The sequence below is a fragment of the Telmatherina bonti genome, assembly GCF_933228915.1.
Source record: "Telmatherina bonti genome assembly, chromosome: 22".
NCBI lineage: Eukaryota > Metazoa > Chordata > Actinopteri > Atheriniformes > Telmatherinidae > Telmatherina > Telmatherina bonti.
Genome location: NC_136631.1, coordinates 12,489,172 through 12,507,112, shown reverse-complemented (window position 1 = coordinate 12,507,112; position 17,941 = coordinate 12,489,172). Strand labels below are relative to the sequence as shown.

Here is a 17,941-nt window from a genome sequence, read left to right as displayed (position 1 = left end):
TACTCACTTACCTTCGTAGCTTCACCCCTTGGTCTTTGAAAAAACTATTCATAAAAATATTTTCCTAAAAATGGCATTAAGGCCCTTTTTAATATTTTATTTTATCACATTTCCACAGTTTTTAAACCACCAAATGACTGCTATTGCCCTCTAATAATAGCCTGTTCACTGCATAATTATAGTATGATTCCATTATTACATATATTTCCATATAAATATTATCAATAGAATAAGGTTGTATAACAAACACACCTCCCAGTCCTGTTAAGCTCAGCTAAACACTCTTCACAATGCAAATCCCTGTGCACAGCAAGTCAGCATGTTTGCACACACGGAGCTTTGCAAGCTGGAGACTGTAGTCCTGTTCATTCAAGAGCCACAGGCCGTAGCGACTGCACTAATTGGACAAGGACCACATTGTCCAGGAAGACTTTCTACACCTGCGTATATATCCAGTGACTACTGGGGGAGCTGAGACAGTGACCAGTTTGATGGTAATCATATTTTGTATGCTCTGATTTCATCATTTTGTTTTTGAGGAATAGCTCTGGGTTTATTGATTTGAGTCTATTGGCTTTTCATTAAAAAAATACCAACAATCCGGGATTTCAGAACTTTTCTGCACACAGGTGATATATTTTTTACCTTTTTTCTGTTATATCTGATGGGTCACACCAACATATTTGTGCCCCACTTCTCATCATCAAGAGGAAGAAATCTAGTGTAATCAGTTTGTTATGGTAACTCTCCTCAGGACCTCTGGAGATGCAACCAGGTGTTCAGAAGTGTGTGACCACAGCGGCGTTCCTGGGCCTGTTTTGCCGAGGCTGTCTCAGCAGGGTGCAGAGTTGGCCCAGTCGCAGCTTCAGTTCTGCATCCAGCCAGATGAGCAGGTGGAACAGCCAAGAGAGCTCCAACTCCCAAAATCTTCCAGAAAACCCGCGAGTCCTCATCACAGGTGACACCAGTTCCAAGCCTTCATTAACTCGCAATATTTGCTTATAGTTGATTAATTTCTCCATAGCTGCCTGAAAACTGAACCCATGACGCTGCCATTGTTTCCCACCACTTTCACTGAGCAGTCGCTGCTTTGTATCGTTGACCTAGGAGCAGTTACATTAAAAATGGAGCCCCTTGCACTGGGCAAACTCTAAATAAGTATTATACATAGTATAGTATATTTTCTTGTCTTGTAAAATCCAGGATTATTAAAATGAAACATTTGTCACTATGAGCTGAATACTACAGGTGTGTAGTATTCTGCCTTTTTTTTCACGTTGTTGTGCCCTTGCAGCAGGACCCCATATTGATTCATCACAATAGAGCGCGTACAGACGGTGTTTGGACATAAAGGGAAGGAGAATAATAGCCTGTAGTCACTTTTTTTGTTCTGGAATAATGCTTCAGGACAAACAAAAAGCTTTTATATTTTTTTGTCCTTTTATTTGTTGGCCTAAATATGGCACACCAAAAGTTTTTGTTTTTGTTGGCGTTTTCTTGCGACAGATCAAATGATGAAATTTGTCTCTGTGTGCAGGTGGTCTGGGGCAGCTAGGTGTGGGACTTGCACAGATGCTGAGGTGAGATGTGCAGAAATTCTTGACACCTCCCAGTTTGTTGAAATGTTTGACATATGACTCATCATATGTAATGTTGATGTCTAGAAAACAGTATGGAAAAGAGAACGTCATCTTGTCAGACATCAAGAAGCCTCCACCTCATGTTGTCGCCAATGGTATGCAAGATTTTAACTCAAATTTTTGGACATTTTTGTGATCTGCTTTTACAATTTACATATGTTTTCTTCAAATAATGCTTAAATACACAACCTTTGCTTTTTAAGTACTCTCATGACTTTATACTTATTTCCCTTTAGGCCCATTTGTATACGCTGATGTTTTGGATTACAAGCATCTGAGAGAACTGATTGTAAATAATCGCATTACTTGGCTGGTCCACTACAGCGCTCTGCTGAGTGCCGTCGGGGAGGCTAATGTAGCTTTGGCACGAAAGATCAACATCACAGGTCTGTTTCGATATTTTAAGAGTTTCCATCTTCGAGCAGGTTTAGAGATGCTTCTGTCTGAGTTTCTGCTTCCTATCCAGGCCTACATAATGTTCTGGACTTGGCTCTAGAGAACTGCCTTCGGCTCTTTGTGCCCAGCACCATAGGAGCATTTGGTCCCTCTTCTCCACGTGACCCGGCCCCTGACCTCTGTGTTCAACGCCCTCGAACAATCTATGGCGTGTCTAAAGTGCATGGTGAACTGATGGGGGAGGTAAGACTATAATGCACACGTGTTAAGAGAGACATAGTGATATATATCAACTCCTAAATGTCAAAACTAATTGGCCTGTTTTATTTTTTTAGTATCTCCATCATAAATATGGTTTAGACTTCCGCTGCCTTCGTTACCCTGGTGTTATATCAGTCAACACACCTCCTGGTGGAGGAACAACAGGTATTTCTACATCTGATATGTTCATTTATTAGGTAAATATTCCACAGTTTGACCTCGCTAAACAAACTAAAATCTCTCAACCTCCGTATTCACAGACTATGCGGTACAAATCTTCCACGACGCTCTCAGCACAGGCCACCATGAGTGTTACCTGCGTCCCGACACCCGGCTTCCCATGATGCATATCTCTGACTGCCACCGGGCCACAGTAGAGTTTATGCAGACTCCAGAGTGCCAGCTGTCACTGCGTACCTATAACATAGCTGCCATGAGCTTCACTCCAGAGGAGGTGGCCCAAGAAATCCGCAAGCATCTGCCTCACCTGAAGGTCACCTACAATCCAGACTCTGTTCGCCAGACCATCGGTACGTCTTAACGCCAGTGGAACAGATGTAACTTTAACTACAATGGGCGGTAAAATTGCATTGCATGTTATTTCATGTCATACACTTGTCATTTGTAAAATGTGTGCAAATGATGTTGAAAATGGTGCTTAAAAAAAAAAAAAAAAGAAAGAAAATGGTGCTATGATGTTGAAATCGCAATAGAAACTAATAGAACAGTAGTAATATAGTGATTTTGTGTTATGATTTGAAGCTGACAGCTGGCCAGTGAGATTTGATGACTCCAACGCCAGGAGGGATTGGGGCTGGGCGCCAGCCTTTGGGATTGAGGAGTTGGTGTCAGACATGCTTCGCTCCGTTCGAGACAAGAGGACCAACGAAAGCTTTTCTGTCACCTAGCAAAACTTTCTCCCTAAAGACTGACCAGTGCCCAACCACTGGCTTTCCTTTAGCCTGCATTTACCAACAGTTTCTTTTCACTTCATATTCTGAATCAGTATCCTGTGTTTTTCTCTGGGGAATAACAGCAATGCACTGGGATGTAAAAGAGGAATTCCTAATCAGAACCTGTCGATATACAGTGGAAAGTGACATCGTCATACACATGTACACAAACTTACACATTTCAGTCTTCTTCAGGGAATCATATACTGTTAAATCTTCTCTTCATCATTGTTGTTTTTATTTGTTATAAGCATCACTTTACAGATGGGAATGTCACCTCAAATGGAACAAAAAAATACTTAAGCCTAAGATATTTCCAAATGTCATGTTAATTGCATGCATGAACACATGTTCTTTTACCTTGTCTTTCACAGTGTCTACAATATAAAGCAACTGAACACTTTGAGTGACAAAACTGTTGCACATCTCAGTTCCAGGATCATCCGGAATAGCTGACTCACTCAACTCTGGACTATGTTGAGTCATCCTGCATTCTGGCTGTCTCTTCAAGCAGTTTTTATAATATATTCTATACAACAAAAAAAAAATCACATATTTTATATATATCTCCACTACTCCTGCTGTGGCATTTAACAGAGACCTTTTATTTGACTTTTTTGCCAGCAGTGTGACTTTGGTTATGAATGAGTACCAATATCAAGTCGAGAATTATTAACTTAGGAAAATAATTAATAAAAATGCTGTGTTAAAATAATAAGTACTTGAATAATATAAATAAAATGTTATTTAGCCAAATTATGCTGGTTATTGTATTTTGCTGAAATGTGTGTTTACCTTGGAAATTTAAACATTATCCTTACTTTTTTTCTATCCTGCTTATTCCAATTCAGTGGATATGCTCCAGCTTCCTTTGTACCCTGATTTGGTATGCTGTGTAAAATTGAAATAATTATAAAAGTAAATTATTTTTAAAGCACTTAAGTCTAAAAAATATTTGGAAATAATACAAAGAAACATATCAAATGTTAACAATGAGAATATTTGTTTTTTCGGGTCTCTATTAGTTGTGTATTTAATTTTAAGCAGGACTAAATGTCTGAAGTCAGTGAGGGTTCTGGACTGTAAGCAGGCTACAGTACAGCGTCCAACTGTTGTAATATGTGCAGGATGTCGTTCAGCATTGTCTTGCGTGAAATATCCACCCTGAAATAAGTGTAAAGTATATGTTGCTCCAGCATTATAGGTGCTTTAATATGCAAGTTATGCAAGTCATCCAGTAAATAATAATGTGCTTTAACACCAAAAAAATACTGGCTAACGAACTGTGTTCTAGTAACAGGCCAGATGCTCTCTCTCTCTCCTATCTAGCAAGAAGGATGAAACATTCATGATTTCGTAAAAATTTCAAAATTTAGTTAATCAGACTGTAAAACGCCTTTTGAGCATAATGTTTTAAAGAAGCAATGTGCACCTCTAAAAGTCTATCTATCTATCTATCTATCTATCTATCTATCTATTTGGGTCAGTAAATGAGGCGCAGTTCTCGTTTCCTCCTGTGGGGGCGCCGCATGCGCTAATCCTACATCCGGGTCGCTACTCACAATTTCACCGGAGCAAACACGTCTTTTTCCACTGCGCCTGAAACGACCAATTTCTCAATAATGGACGCGGGATTCTTCCGCGTAAGACATTTAAACTAATGCCTAGTTACATTTTGTCTTCTTGCTGTGTTGTATGTTAATATAATCTTAGTTTTTTTTATTGAAAATACCGCATGTATTCATGTGGAGGGCCATACACCTCGAGACACTCCGGTCAGGGCTTCGTCTATCAACCGATTGAAAATAATTTGTGATGGTTTACCGCGCCCTCTTTCAACTGAGCTGTTTAAGTAACTTCTAAAATACATGATTATAATCTAATAATCCCACCTAATGTTAGAGTTCTAAGACATATTTACATTTTTATGTTGTTAAGAGGCCATGGAAGCAGGAAATAGACGAGCCAGTGTAGCTAGCTGAGTGGCTAACCTGTTGGCCTGGTGGAAAGATGGCGCCCGGCCCCCGAGCCAGTCACGACCGCTGCTGCGTTTATGCTAGATTATAAAACAGAGTTAATAAATAAAAACATCATGCTTTTGGATAATATGTTTATATAATTGCTATTACAGGAGAAAAAACCTTTAGTGTTATGGCGAGCCCCTTTTTGGAGATTTAGCAGCCGGTTAGCTTAGCTAAAGCTAGCTTGTTCGTATCAGTGTCTCATGCGACCCAGATTTTTTTTGTCTTAAAATAACACATTGCGACGGGGATTTAAAAACAAACTAACTTTTGAGCACGATTTACTTAGTTTTCTTTCCAAAAAGGTGTTTTCATTTCCACATGGCTCCTATGAGCACTTGCCGACACACAGTTGGAGCTATAATTAAATTGCGTGTGTTTGGACTTTAGTAGCCTGCGTATATTTGGAGTTGTGTTTTTATCGTTTTACCTCCAACAAGCCATCTAACATTTCTTTCTTTTTTTTTTTTTTTTTTTAAATTAGGGTACAAGTGCGGAGCAGGACAACCGCTTCAGCAACAAGCAGAAAAAACTGCTGAAGCAGCTGAAATTTGCAGAATGCCTGGACAAGAAGGTATGATGGCTGATAAAGATGTTTCATTTAAATGATTCATGTTTTTCTTGAGTTTTGTCAAAACTTGTAAGATGTTAATTCTAGAAATTTGCCTTTGATAGCAATAAAATGTTAAGCACTTTGTTTAGTTTTTGCTAGGGGTGGGAAAATCGAATTTAAAAAAATCATGAATCTAGATTTTTTTACTTAACAATTTTAAAAAAGATTTTTAATATATATATATATATATATATATATATATATATATATATACTTATTTTTTTCCCCATATAAATGAAATGAATTGACTATAAATTTTTGGTCAATTTTATTGATTTTTTTTATAGGGGTGGGAAAATCAGATCGATTTGCTTCACAATTTTAAATTTTTTTTTTTCCCCCCCCCCCCCCGATATTTTTATTTATTTGGGGGGGGGGGATCCATGACAAAATTTGTCATTTTTATTGTTTTTATTGATCTTTTAACTTGTCTTCTTGGGCATTATAGCAGCAAAATGATGATGATTGCTTTTCCCAATTGAAATCAAGAAAAATGACGTGCAAAAAAAAAAAAAAAGTTTTATACTTTTTTTTTTTTTTTTTTTTTTTTTTTAAAATCTACAAAATATAACAATATCGAAGAATTGTTAGAATCACAATTTAAAACGGATCGGCACCCAAAAAATTGTAATCGAATCAGGACAAAAGCAAATCGTCACAACCCTTTTTTTTTTTTTTTTTACTTGTCTTTGGCATCATAGCAGCAGAATGATGATCTGGCAACCGTCTTAATTTTTCCTCATTTGAAATGAGGAAAAATGACGAGCAAAAAAAAAAGTTTTAAACATTTTTGATGTTTTTAATCTTCAAAAATCTGCAATATCAAAGAATTGTGAGAATTGCAATTTAAATCGAATTGGCACCCAAAAAAAATCTGAATGGGAAACGAAAGCATATTGTCACAGCCCTTGTTCTTGCTAAATGTGGTTGGTTTGGGATTATTAGTTGGTTGTTTTGCTTTTAGGTGGACATGACCAAAGTGAACCTAGAGGTCATCAAACCTTGGATTACGCAGCGCGTGACAGAGATTCTGGGGTTTGAGGATGATGTGGTCATTGAATTCATATTCAACCAACTTGAGGAGAAGGTAATGTCTTAAATTGGATTTGTTTTTCTTTTGTTTTATTCTTTTGCCTTGTATAAACTGTTAAAAATAAGAGGGCATTAAGTAGTCAGAAGGCATATAAGCAAATAATAGCCAATCCTTATCAAACTGAAATTGATTGGGTAAATTAAAAATTGGTTTAAAACTTCTTTCATATAATGACAATGTTTTGCTGTTATGTGACAAAGTGCCTTTATTCAGCAGCCTTCTAATGATGATGTGATTTATGATTTAAAAGGCCTGAACCAATATGGATGTTATACCTTGCATCAGAAGTATAGCACCAACATCTAATTAGCTCTCTCCTGAGCCCAAAGTCACAGAGCCCAACTCTCCCTTCATGATGCAGTATGTGGTTTGAGGTGAGTTATATACAGGGATCACCTTTATCATGTTAGTGAAAGACACAAGTGAACAATGTCATAATCATATTCTCCTTAGGCATTTTTAGTGCATAATTAGATCACAAAGACCCTTTCAATTTAAGTGCATCAAAAGGATAAAAACAAGCCAAGTTTAAGAATTTGCCAGAGGTTATTTTTAAATAGTAAATCCTTTTCTGTCTATTATTATAAAAACCTACTTGTTAAACTGAAAAGTATTGTCTCACTGACCGCCCCTGATTGTAAGTTCCCCATCATCTGCACCTGTGTTGGGTGTGGTCTGAAGTGTTGTTTTTTGCACTTGTAACCACACTTAAGTACTTTTTTCTGTGCTTGTCAAAGAAATGCAAAGCAAAGTCTTTGCCTAACTGTGTAGTTTACAGAAAATAAATAAGGAAATGGTTGGTAAACCAAAATTTCCTTTTAAAGAAGTGACAAAAATTACTGATGCCATGAACAGAGTTCTGGGGATTTGTTTTCAGCTGTGTCTGTATGAATACTCTTTCATGTTGAGGAAATGGAGGGCAATTCATCTGACCTACTGTTATCTTTCCCTGTGAGTATGACTTTTAAAGGAAAAAATGCTTTAACCAAGTGTAAAACATTTTGTATAAATAGAAGACAACTCAAGTGCATTGCTGTTGCAATTTGAGAACTTCAACCACCGGAGGTCAGCAAAAATAAGATTCCAAAGTACAAGAAACAATACTTTTCAGCTTAGTTGTACTTAGTTAAATTTAAACTATAAGGTTACGAAAGACACAAGTTTTGATTACTCTTTTGTGCATGTTTTTGCCTACAAGGCAATTTAAAAATTACAATATTATGCCCCTTATTTTATTCATTTATTTTTGTTTTGTTTGTTCCTTAAAACACACTTTGTTCTCCACTGATACATCAACCCACTTCGGATGTCTGGATAATGGGTAATTCCCATTGCACAGACTTACTTTTGGAGAAAAGGTTAATGTAATCAAAAGTTCCCAAGTCTATTCACAGTATAATTTTATTCCAGTAATATACCTGTATACAATTTTTTTTCATTCCTAAATGATAAATATTCACATATTTTATGCCATTATATAAATATATGCGACACCAGCATGATATTAATATAATTTAATTTTATTCATTCTACATTTTGTTTGCCCTTGCTGTTGATGGGAGGGGCGGGCTGTTAAAGCTAAGTACTTTTGCATTTTAAAAAGAGGGTATAGTTAATAGAACTGGCATTACAGTTTGTCTCAATAATTTTATCAGTTGTTGAAATAAAAAAATAAAAGTTTTTGTGTGACTGTGTACTCATTATTGCTTGTTCGTCTCTTGCAATTTAGATAAATGATATAACATTAAGCTCAAGGTGGTTGAGTCTCAAGCAGTAGGGAGGCGGAAGCAAGCCAAGGGAGCTCCGTGCCCACTGATCCCACGGGACTCACTGAAGACACCGGAACTGTACTTGCTGTGTTGGGTTTTAATGCACTCTGTATTGTGGTCATTTGTTTAACCGCTGAAGCTTAGTTTGTGGGGAGACAGGAAAATGGGGAGGGGGGGCAGTATAACAGAAATGAGAAATGATTTGTTTCAATGGGAGTTTGTATCGTACCTTACTTATCTCAGGGTTGGATAATGGCCTTTTTGCATGCAGTTTTTATACTAGATATGTCTCCCTTCAGCTAGCTCGCATTCTCAGTTTCATGAGTTTGTGAGTACAGTTTTCAGTTTTTAAAATTTTTAAAAAAAAAATTTTTTTTTAAAAAGATTTGTAAGGTACCGAGTTCAATAGTAGACCCAAGGATATTAAATATTCTATTCAGTATAGTTAATGTTTTTATTGGGTTATCTAAATTGTCCCACATTTAGTTTAGAGAGGGATAGAAGGTAGATATCCAATTTGTGGGACCCTACCTCCTTCTGATGTTTTATTTTCCAATTATTTCAATGGCCATATGTTTTTTTTTTCTCTCCCCCTTCGTCTGTGTGTTACAGCACCCGGATAGCAAGATGATGCAGATCAACCTGACAGGATTCCTGAATGGCAAAAATGCCCGAGAGTTCATGAAGGACCTGTGGCCCCTGCTGTTAAGTGCCCAGGAGAATATAGCCGGCATCCCATCTGCTTTTCTGGAACAGAAGAAAGAAGAAATAAGGCAGAGACAGGTGAGCTTCTGAACATACTCGAGTTCATCCTGTTTTAAAAAGAAGGAAACAGAAGATGGCACTGGATTCTCAGTTCATTGGTCAGTCAAAACCCTCACTCAGTGGGTTTGTTGCCATGCGACAAAAGTTGAATATTTTTCTATTCTTGTCATTTTACAAGACCCCCATGTGCACATCTATGTGAATGAGGGGGAAATTTTAAATGCATGAACATTACCAATTTCTTGACAAGAGGGGAACAACATTTCCCTCATCGCACAGTTGATGAGCCCTTAAATCTTTATTTAAGATGCTCGTTTTTAAAACAACTAAAGTATCGGTGAAGAAAAAATTGAGGTGAAGAAATTTGACCTAACTTGTCTGCAAAACACATGCATTGTTGACTGTTTTTCACATGACTATCCAACTTTTATTATATCTGGTAGATTGAACAAGAGAAACTTGCTTCCTTGCGGAAGGTGGATGATGATAAAAAAGACAAGGACATCAGAGAGAGGGCTCAGTCAAAGAGCCCTAGAAGGTATTATTTTTATTTAATTTTATATTCTTAAATGGTTCAAAGTAAAGACATTGCCTATATTATTTTGTTTCCATCACTATTGCCTGTTTTTGACTTGCATGTTTACACAAAAATGTCACATTTTCATTAGTGATAGAAGAAAATTCCATGATTCTCTATTAAATAATTGCATGACTCTATAATAGGATATAATTAATGTTATTAATAGTGGTTTTACATGGCCTCAAATTATATTAGTATTTGTTATCAAGGTTATTTTTGGGGCTGCAGTTTCCCAACTAAAGCTACAATTATAAAAGACCAAATTGAATTTGTGAATTCATCTCCAAAGATTGAAACGTGCTTATCTGCTTCCTCGTTCTAGACGGAAGACACGGTCTCAATCACCACGTCGAAGGTCGCCAGTAAAGCGGGAAAGAAAACGCAGCCCGTCACCGTCTCCTAGACGCAAACCCAGTCCTGCAGGATGCAGCTCACCCCCTCCACCTCTTATGCAGTTACCCACAAAACCTGCAGAGCAGCCCGTGGAGCCAGATGCATCAGGGAGAGCTATACCAGAGGCAGTCATTAAAGAACCTCCTTCTACTGGGTTAGTGTAATTTTTCTTTTTTCCTTTAACCTACTGACAGTACTTCACATTAACTCTTGAGTATCTGCCTGTGTTTTGTAGGGATTCATTTGTGGAGGTGGTGAACGCAGAGTCAGTGGCTGAGGGCCAAGAAACCTCTCCAGAGAAATCTCATAAAAAAGAGGAAAGGCCGAGATCTCGTGAAAGGGAAAAGGATACGAGGAGGGAGAGACCTCATCACCGCTCTCGTTCCCGTTCTCTTTCCCGCTCCCGCAGACGACGTTCCCGTTCAAGGTTAATTCTTAACATTCAGTGTCTCACTGTAGTGAAGTATCACATTAATGTAATTTTATCAAAGCAAAAGTTTCATACTTATCAAGGTTTTTCCGTTTTGCTTTTCATCACACCAGATCTTACTCCCCTCGGAGAAGGCAAAGTCCGAGAAGGAGAATGTCCCCCCGCCGAAGGAGTCCACCCAGGCGTGCCCCCACTGGTTCTAGACACAGACACAGGCGCTCCCCCATCCGCAGGTCAGTCAGATAACGGGTAGCTTAAGGCCCATTTATGCTCCCTTGTTCATGCAAATGGGAAAGTTTGTTTCAAACACATTCATATGTCGCTATTATACTTCAATATGTCTTTCACATTGCCGTAGTTTGTTCACTAGTGGGCAGTGTGGAGTTCAGAGTTCACATCTGGGTAATTTCCTGCCGTGTTGTTTACAACCATCTGAAAACAACAGAAGTAGAAGAATAAAACCATTATGTTTTTTTGCTGTTCTCAACTTGTTTGTCTTTTCTTTATACTTTTTATAAGTTACTTTTTGTGTAGTCTTCTTCCCTTCCCTTTCTTCTTCTCTGAGTTGTTTCTTTCGCTGGTTGTATCTGGGCTGTACAACTCAATGCTGCCCCTTTTATTTATTGTTGTATTACTCCATATTTTGCGTGGATTAACTGATATCTAAGCTCCTAAAAAAAAAATTTAAAAAAATGCGCACATAACTCATGCAGGACATGGGCCAAACTGTCCGTTTGTCTGCATGTTGAGCATAAATGGGCTTCTAGTATTTAAATTTGATGTGACGTAAACTACATAGCAATGCTTCTGTTGTACACGCTGTGCAGGGATCCCCAATCCTGGTCATTGAGGACTGGTGTCCTGCAGGTTTTCCAATTGTCCCCGCTGCAACATTCCTGATTCAAATCAGCGTGTATTTAGCAGACATCTGCAGAGCTTGTCTGAGCCAGGTGTGTTCCAGCAGGAACACTTGGAAAACCTTCAGGACACCGGTCCTCGAGGACCAGGGTTGGGAATCCCTGATGTGGAGCACTGACCTGTAGTTTGCCTGTATTCAAATGAATCTCTTTGTTGTCTGTAGGAGGCGCTCTCGTTCTGCTTCATCTTCTGGCAGCAGCTCCTCTGGCTCTCGCTCACCTAAAAAACCTGTGAAAAGAATATCTACCACACCACCACGAAAACAAGTCCATCGTCCTGATGCTTCTATTAGCCCTGCAGGAAAAGTTAAACGATCACCATCTCCACGAGCCAGAAGGGCCAGAGGATCTGGTTCCCCACCCAGATCATCAGGTATGACCTTTGCAATTACTTGGTTTATAATTGGAATATTGCTTTATTAGACTTATACCCAAAGCTCTTTCAGCTCCATGGCTTTGTCTGAATGACATATTTTTTCTTTGAAAGGAACAAAAGTTTATCTGTTGGTTAAAATAAGTTGTTGAGCAAGGTGATAAAGAAAACTATCCTTGTGCATGTAAAAAGTGGATGCTTAAAGCTGCATAATTAGCAATATGGGAAAGAAGTAAAATGATCGTGACTAATGTAAGTAAATCTTTCTGTGCTCCCTTTCAGGTGTAAAACTAAAACAAGGAGGAAGAGGCGATTCTCCATCTGATAAGGCCAGACCCTCTGAGGGGTCTGAGTCAGGTCAGTGTTAGTTTGCCCTGAAATAATTATGCTTGCCTTTCATTTTGCAGATCACAGTTGTGAAGACTGGCTGTTGACGTTCTAAGCAACTTTTTTGTCAGAAACTGGCACATACTGATTTCCTGTCCTTTATTTATTCTATGGAGCAAGTTGTTTTATATAATGTAAACGTTCATAATAGCAAAAAAATAACTACATAGTTCCAGAAGCAAAGTTTACTCAGTACTTTTTTTTTTGTCTTTGTTTTTGTTGCTTTTCAAAAGAAGGAATAATACTAATGATGATAATGGATTGTCTTTGCCAAAGTGTGACAATGCAGTTTCAGCTTCAAGGGGATTTTTATTGTAAATATCAAATTGACAGACTGATATTGATCCAAACTATGCTGAAGCATCTCTCTACATTTACAAGGTTTACATTTTGCAAACATACCTTGACATTTTAAAAAAAAATTTTTTTATCTTATCTCAGCCATAGAGTCCAAGTGAACAACTTCATATATTGTCAAATTGTACAATTAAAAGGGTAGTTAAAACCCTTTTACCTGTTGGATTTGTAACATTTCCTGGCATGCTGTTTCACAGCTTCATTAACACTGATGAGACACTCAATGCTTTACATTTCAGAGGAGGATAAAAATGAAAAAGGGGCAACAGCAGATTCGGTGCAGCAGCGACGTCAGTATCGCAGGCAGAATCAACAGTCATCTTCAGGTTAAAATTGTTTTTATCCCTGTCATTTCTTCTTTCCCTCCCAATTCCTTCCCCCCCGCTCACTTTAACCAAGTCTCTGTTCATGTCATTTCTTCAACATCGTCTCATGGACTTTAGAAGCTGTGTCTTAACCCCAACCTTGGTGTTTTTTCCCCTTAATCCATACTGTAAAGGCTAATTTAAAACAGGTGATCATGTTTTCTGTTTTGTGATTTCAGATACGGGGTCGTCGTCCTCAGAAGATGAGGGGCCTAAAAGGACAACTGCTGCCCCTGCTGCCAGAAATGGTGAAGTTAGGAGGAGACGCAGCCGTACACCCTCCCCTCGTAGGCGACATAGGGATGCCTCACCAAGGTCAGATACAGTTTGCACATTACTTACTAAATGTTGTAACCAAAATCTCAGTTGTCTACATTCTTGCTCATGTATATTTTGTTTTTGTGCACCAACAGGAGAAGGCGTTCTCCATCTCCTGCACGCAGGCGTCGCTCCCCTTCTCCTCCGCGACGTCGTAGGTCACCATCTCCACCTAGACGCCGGTATGTCAATGTCAGCTTTATTTATAAAGCATATTTTTAAAAGCCAATGGCCAGCCAAAGTACTTTACAGCAAGATATATACATCAAATAAAGCACATACATACACACACATATAGACTAAAATAACTCTAAAAATAATCAATAACAATAAAAGAATAAAAACAAAAAAAGAAGGTATAAGCTTGTTATCTATCTCTATCTGTCCAACAAAATATGTTTATACAAAATCTAAGAAAATATTTGTATATATAATGTTTTCCAGTTAATTTGATTTTTGAATATCATCATTTTTCCTTCTCAGGTCTCCTTCCCCCCCACCCCGACGTAGATCTATGTCTCCAAGACGATATTCCCCTCCTATCCAACGTCGCTACAGCCCTTCACCATTACCTCCGCAGAAACGGAAGCTGTCCAGTTCACCTGCAAAACGTTCTTCTCCGGGTGCAAAGCGGCGTCCCTCTCGGTCTCCTAAGCGCAGAAGCTCTCCCCCACCAAGGAGACGTTCACCTCCCTCCTCTGTATCTCCACCCAGACACAGAAGGAGCCCAATGTTGCCTTCTGCTAGGCCAAGCAGAGATGCACGATCCCCTGCTGGACCAGCCAGACGCCTCTCCCCATCACCTGCAAACCGCGGTCGTCCTATGAGAGGTTCCATTAGTCCTCAGAGACGCTTTGAAACCTCCAGTACATCTCCACATAACCAGCGAAGACACCATTCACCTTCACACAGTAGTAAACTCATCCGCAGGGTTTCTCGCACACCTGAGCCACGCAACAACCAGAGGTGAGGGAAAAAAAAAATCCAACCTTTTTTTTTTTTTGTGTGTGTGTCCTGTCGATGTTTCTGTGTTTGTATTGATGTAACCAATTAACTCTTCACAGACCTTCTCCAAGCCCGAAGCCCATAAGGAGAGCATCATCCAGATCAGTTTCCCCCCATCCAGCTGTTCAGAAACGTCCAGCCCCTGCCTCTCCGTCACCATCTCGCTCTGCTACTGGATCTCCTCCACCACCCCCAGCCAAAAAGGCCAGTAGTGGGTCTGGCAGTCGATCTCCAAGCAAGGTTTGAGCAAACTAGCAAAATGTTGCTCTATTTTGTAGTTGCATAATAGATGGTGAATACAGATAATATCTAGTCAGCATTGTGAAAACCAAGATTTTCAGTTTAGTTCTTGCTTCTGAAAAATCACTGCGCTACAGTATAGATTCTCTCATTTGTGTTTATTAACCTAAATTAAAAGGCATGATGATGAGAAAGGACCATCTTATAACAAAATTTCTCTTCAACATTGTAATGCTTGTGTTTAGTGTTTTTTAAATTAATTTAGTCCTTACAAAAATCTGATTACAGACTTCAGATGTTGATGGTGGTGGAAAGAAAAAGAAGAAGAAGAAGGAAAAGAAACACAAGAAAGACAAGAAACATAAAAAGCACAAGAAACATAAGAAGGAGAAGAGCAGTGGTACTGTGACTGGGGATGGTCAAGAGAACCAGGTGGCAGGAGAAGATGGCGATTCAAGAAAGGTTCATTTTCTTTTTGTGGTTCTGTGACATTGTCATGTCTCTAAGCAATGGATGTCATTATCCTCCAATATTTTATCTGTCTAAAGAGCTCTCATTGTTTTTGCTCAGGAGTCAGAGAGCGAAGTCGAAGACAGTTTGGATGATCTGGAAAAGCACCTTCGAGAGAAGGCCCTGCGCTCCATGAGGAAGGCCCAGGTGTCTCCATCATCGATGTCATGAAAGCTGAATTCTGTTGTCATTTACAGTGTTGTCCGCAACCTGGTTCAGCTTTAGAATGTACAAAGTGTTCCATCTTGGGTCTTGTTTCTTTTTATTGGTTTGGTACATCCTGGAGAGTGTTTCTTTCAGAGTTTGATTTGTCACATAGTTTATCTAAACTGTAAAGAAGCTTGTGTTGTCCACACTTTTAAATTGTTCGGCAGGAAACAGTGAAATTTCAGAGGTTTGAGTTGGGCAGGTTAATGATTTATTCCACAGTGTATAGTAGATTCCATAGAGAAATAATTGCATGTGCAGTGACTTTCTCTGATTTGCATGGACCACTGACCTTATGGAGAGTGTAGGGACATGCTACCATACAGTAACATATTGTTACTAATGCCTATGATTAGCTGAAAATTTGACACTGCTGCCTGCACTCTTGAGAAAATGTCTTGTCCCATGTAATATCTTATTGGAAGTGTTCGGCATCATTTAACCTGCTTCTTTTTGACTTTGAAATTGCCTTGTTTCAAGATTAAAGCAATTTGATGTGATAAATGCTTTAATTTCTTTTTCTAAATGGATTGATATGCAATTTATGTTAATACCATTGTACGTAGCTAATCTCTGTGGAATGCTATAGTATATCATTTGTAATTAGTAACCTTGACTCTTGTCAACTTGTCATCCTTTTGGAATTAAAACTTTTTTTTTTTTAGGATATTTTCTTTTTTGTTTATTCTAAAGCCAGTAAGAGTATTGTCATTTGCATGGTTTATAACTTGGCACAAAAAGTAAAGAAATGTGGGTTTATTTCTTTGTCCTTTTAGTAATACCAGGTGGTTTTGTATTATGCGTTCTTTGAAAGCCAGATTAGTTACCATTTATAACCATGTGTAGCTTGTAAGTTGTTAAATGAATCGTGGGGGGGGGGAAAAACTGCAATATTCTGTTGGTATTCACTGTTATCAGATTCAAGTCCTGCCAGGTGTGTGGTGGTAACAGATGTACAAGCCACAACTGATTCATAGACTAATCAGAATGAGATTGTAGAGCCTGTGGCAGTCCAGTGTCTCCAAAATCTCATTGTTAACCAGCCAGATAATCTCAGTGCCTCCAGAATTTGGAGATGGATAGGATGGAATGGCCTACCATTAGATGTTTGTGGGATTCACTTGGAAATGGTATGCTGTGGCGAACACAACTGCGCTGGCTGAGCTGCAGAAACTCCTGATTAAAGAATGGGATGGTGCTTCACAGCTGTGACCAGCATGAGGAGGACGTGCCAAGCTGTTGTGGCTGTGTATAGATTTTCCATATGTGCCACAGGATCCTGAGTACAGTTTGTTAGAAACTAATAGTATCAACAGTCATCAATACTGATATTGATACATTTTGCCCCTCAAAGGAAAATCATGATTCTATGATGTGCACTAAAATCTTTATTGTAAGAGCAGTGCTAAATATAAAAAACATAAATCCTTGAAAGAAATGCTTTTAAAAAATAATACTGAGTAAATTTAACAAATAGGAAAATATATCTGCAAATTATCAGTCATCTTTGGAAAATAAAAGTATGTAACTGAAATACAATTAAACTTCAATAACCTTCGTTAAATGTAAACTGAAAAACAAATTCTCATCGCTATGAGCATCATGACATCTGACTGGCTACCATAATCATGTGACACAAGCACTGGTTTAATGCATTTTATTACCCAAAAGTTACTACAAATTGCGAGTTTTGTACTAATGAAGAGGTATTTTGTGGCATATTCAAAAGTATTTAGACTCCAAACACATCTCCACTGCTCCCCCCTTAAACAAAACACATGAACCAGATTACATCAGTCCTGGTTATTCAAGGCCCTGCCGTCATGCAGATTTTTAGATGTTTCCGTGCTGCAACACCAGGTGTCTCAAATCATTGGATAATGGCAGGTTTATGTAGAGCTTCATGCACAAGATTCAGTCCAAATCAGGGGTGCCCAAAATGGGGCCCAGTGGCCAAAATCAGCCCACCAGCACTTTGCTTTTGGCCCGCTAGTTGTTTATATTAATACCCTACAGGGCTAAAAAAAAAAAAACCAATACTTTCACTGTCATGAACCTAACTGAACCGAACTGTCATGAAATAAGACCAGACTCAGGGACCTTGACTGACTCACACCACAATGACACACTCACCTTGTCAGTGAGCCAGTTGCAATCTAACATGGAGAGACTGGTAATGTCCTAAGATCCACTTCATGTGTCCCACTAAGTATCAGCACCTTGCCTTGTTCAACATGCGCTGTTTCTTATTGTTGACATGTTGCACTTGGTTGCAGTTTAGTGGCTGTAATTATTGTTTCTTGCCCCTCTAACTGTGGCTTTATTGTTCTATTGCTACATTGAGTATT

The 17,941-nt window shown here is 38.6% G+C and overlaps 2 protein-coding genes across 3 annotated transcripts; both read left to right on the top strand.

Moving 5' to 3' along the window:
• Positions 1–765: 765 nt before the first annotated feature.
• On the top strand, positions 766–3,205 carry tdh2 (L-threonine dehydrogenase 2; the record flags this gene model as incomplete). Its single annotated transcript, XM_079261550.1, has 8 exons — positions 766–958; positions 1,538–1,580; positions 1,665–1,735; positions 1,877–2,026; positions 2,107–2,279; positions 2,372–2,462; positions 2,558–2,827; positions 3,060–3,205. 8 exons carry the CDS (start codon positions 766–768, stop codon positions 3,203–3,205), a joined length of 1,137 nt encoding a protein of 378 aa, XP_079117676.1.
• Positions 3,206–4,805: 1,600 nt separating this feature from the next.
• On the top strand, positions 4,806–16,221 carry srrm1 (serine/arginine repetitive matrix 1). Of its 2 annotated transcripts, XM_079262073.1 has the most exons (17): positions 4,806–4,893; positions 5,756–5,845; positions 6,849–6,971; positions 9,359–9,529; positions 9,955–10,049; positions 10,414–10,638; positions 10,720–10,911; positions 11,028–11,147; positions 11,996–12,204; positions 12,487–12,561; positions 13,188–13,274; positions 13,493–13,628; positions 13,727–13,813; positions 14,115–14,597; positions 14,696–14,876; positions 15,165–15,338; positions 15,447–16,221. In XM_079262073.1, the coding sequence occupies exons 1-17, from the start codon at positions 4,873–4,875 to the stop codon at positions 15,555–15,557; spliced, it is 2,580 nt and encodes an 859-aa protein (XP_079118199.1). In that variant the 5' UTR covers positions 4,806–4,872; the 3' UTR covers positions 15,558–16,221. The 2 variants fall into 2 exon arrangements, with proteins under 2 accessions (XP_079118199.1, XP_079118200.1); XM_079262074.1 differs by lacking the exon at positions 13,188–13,274.
• The last annotated feature ends 1,720 nt before the right edge of the window (positions 16,222–17,941 follow it).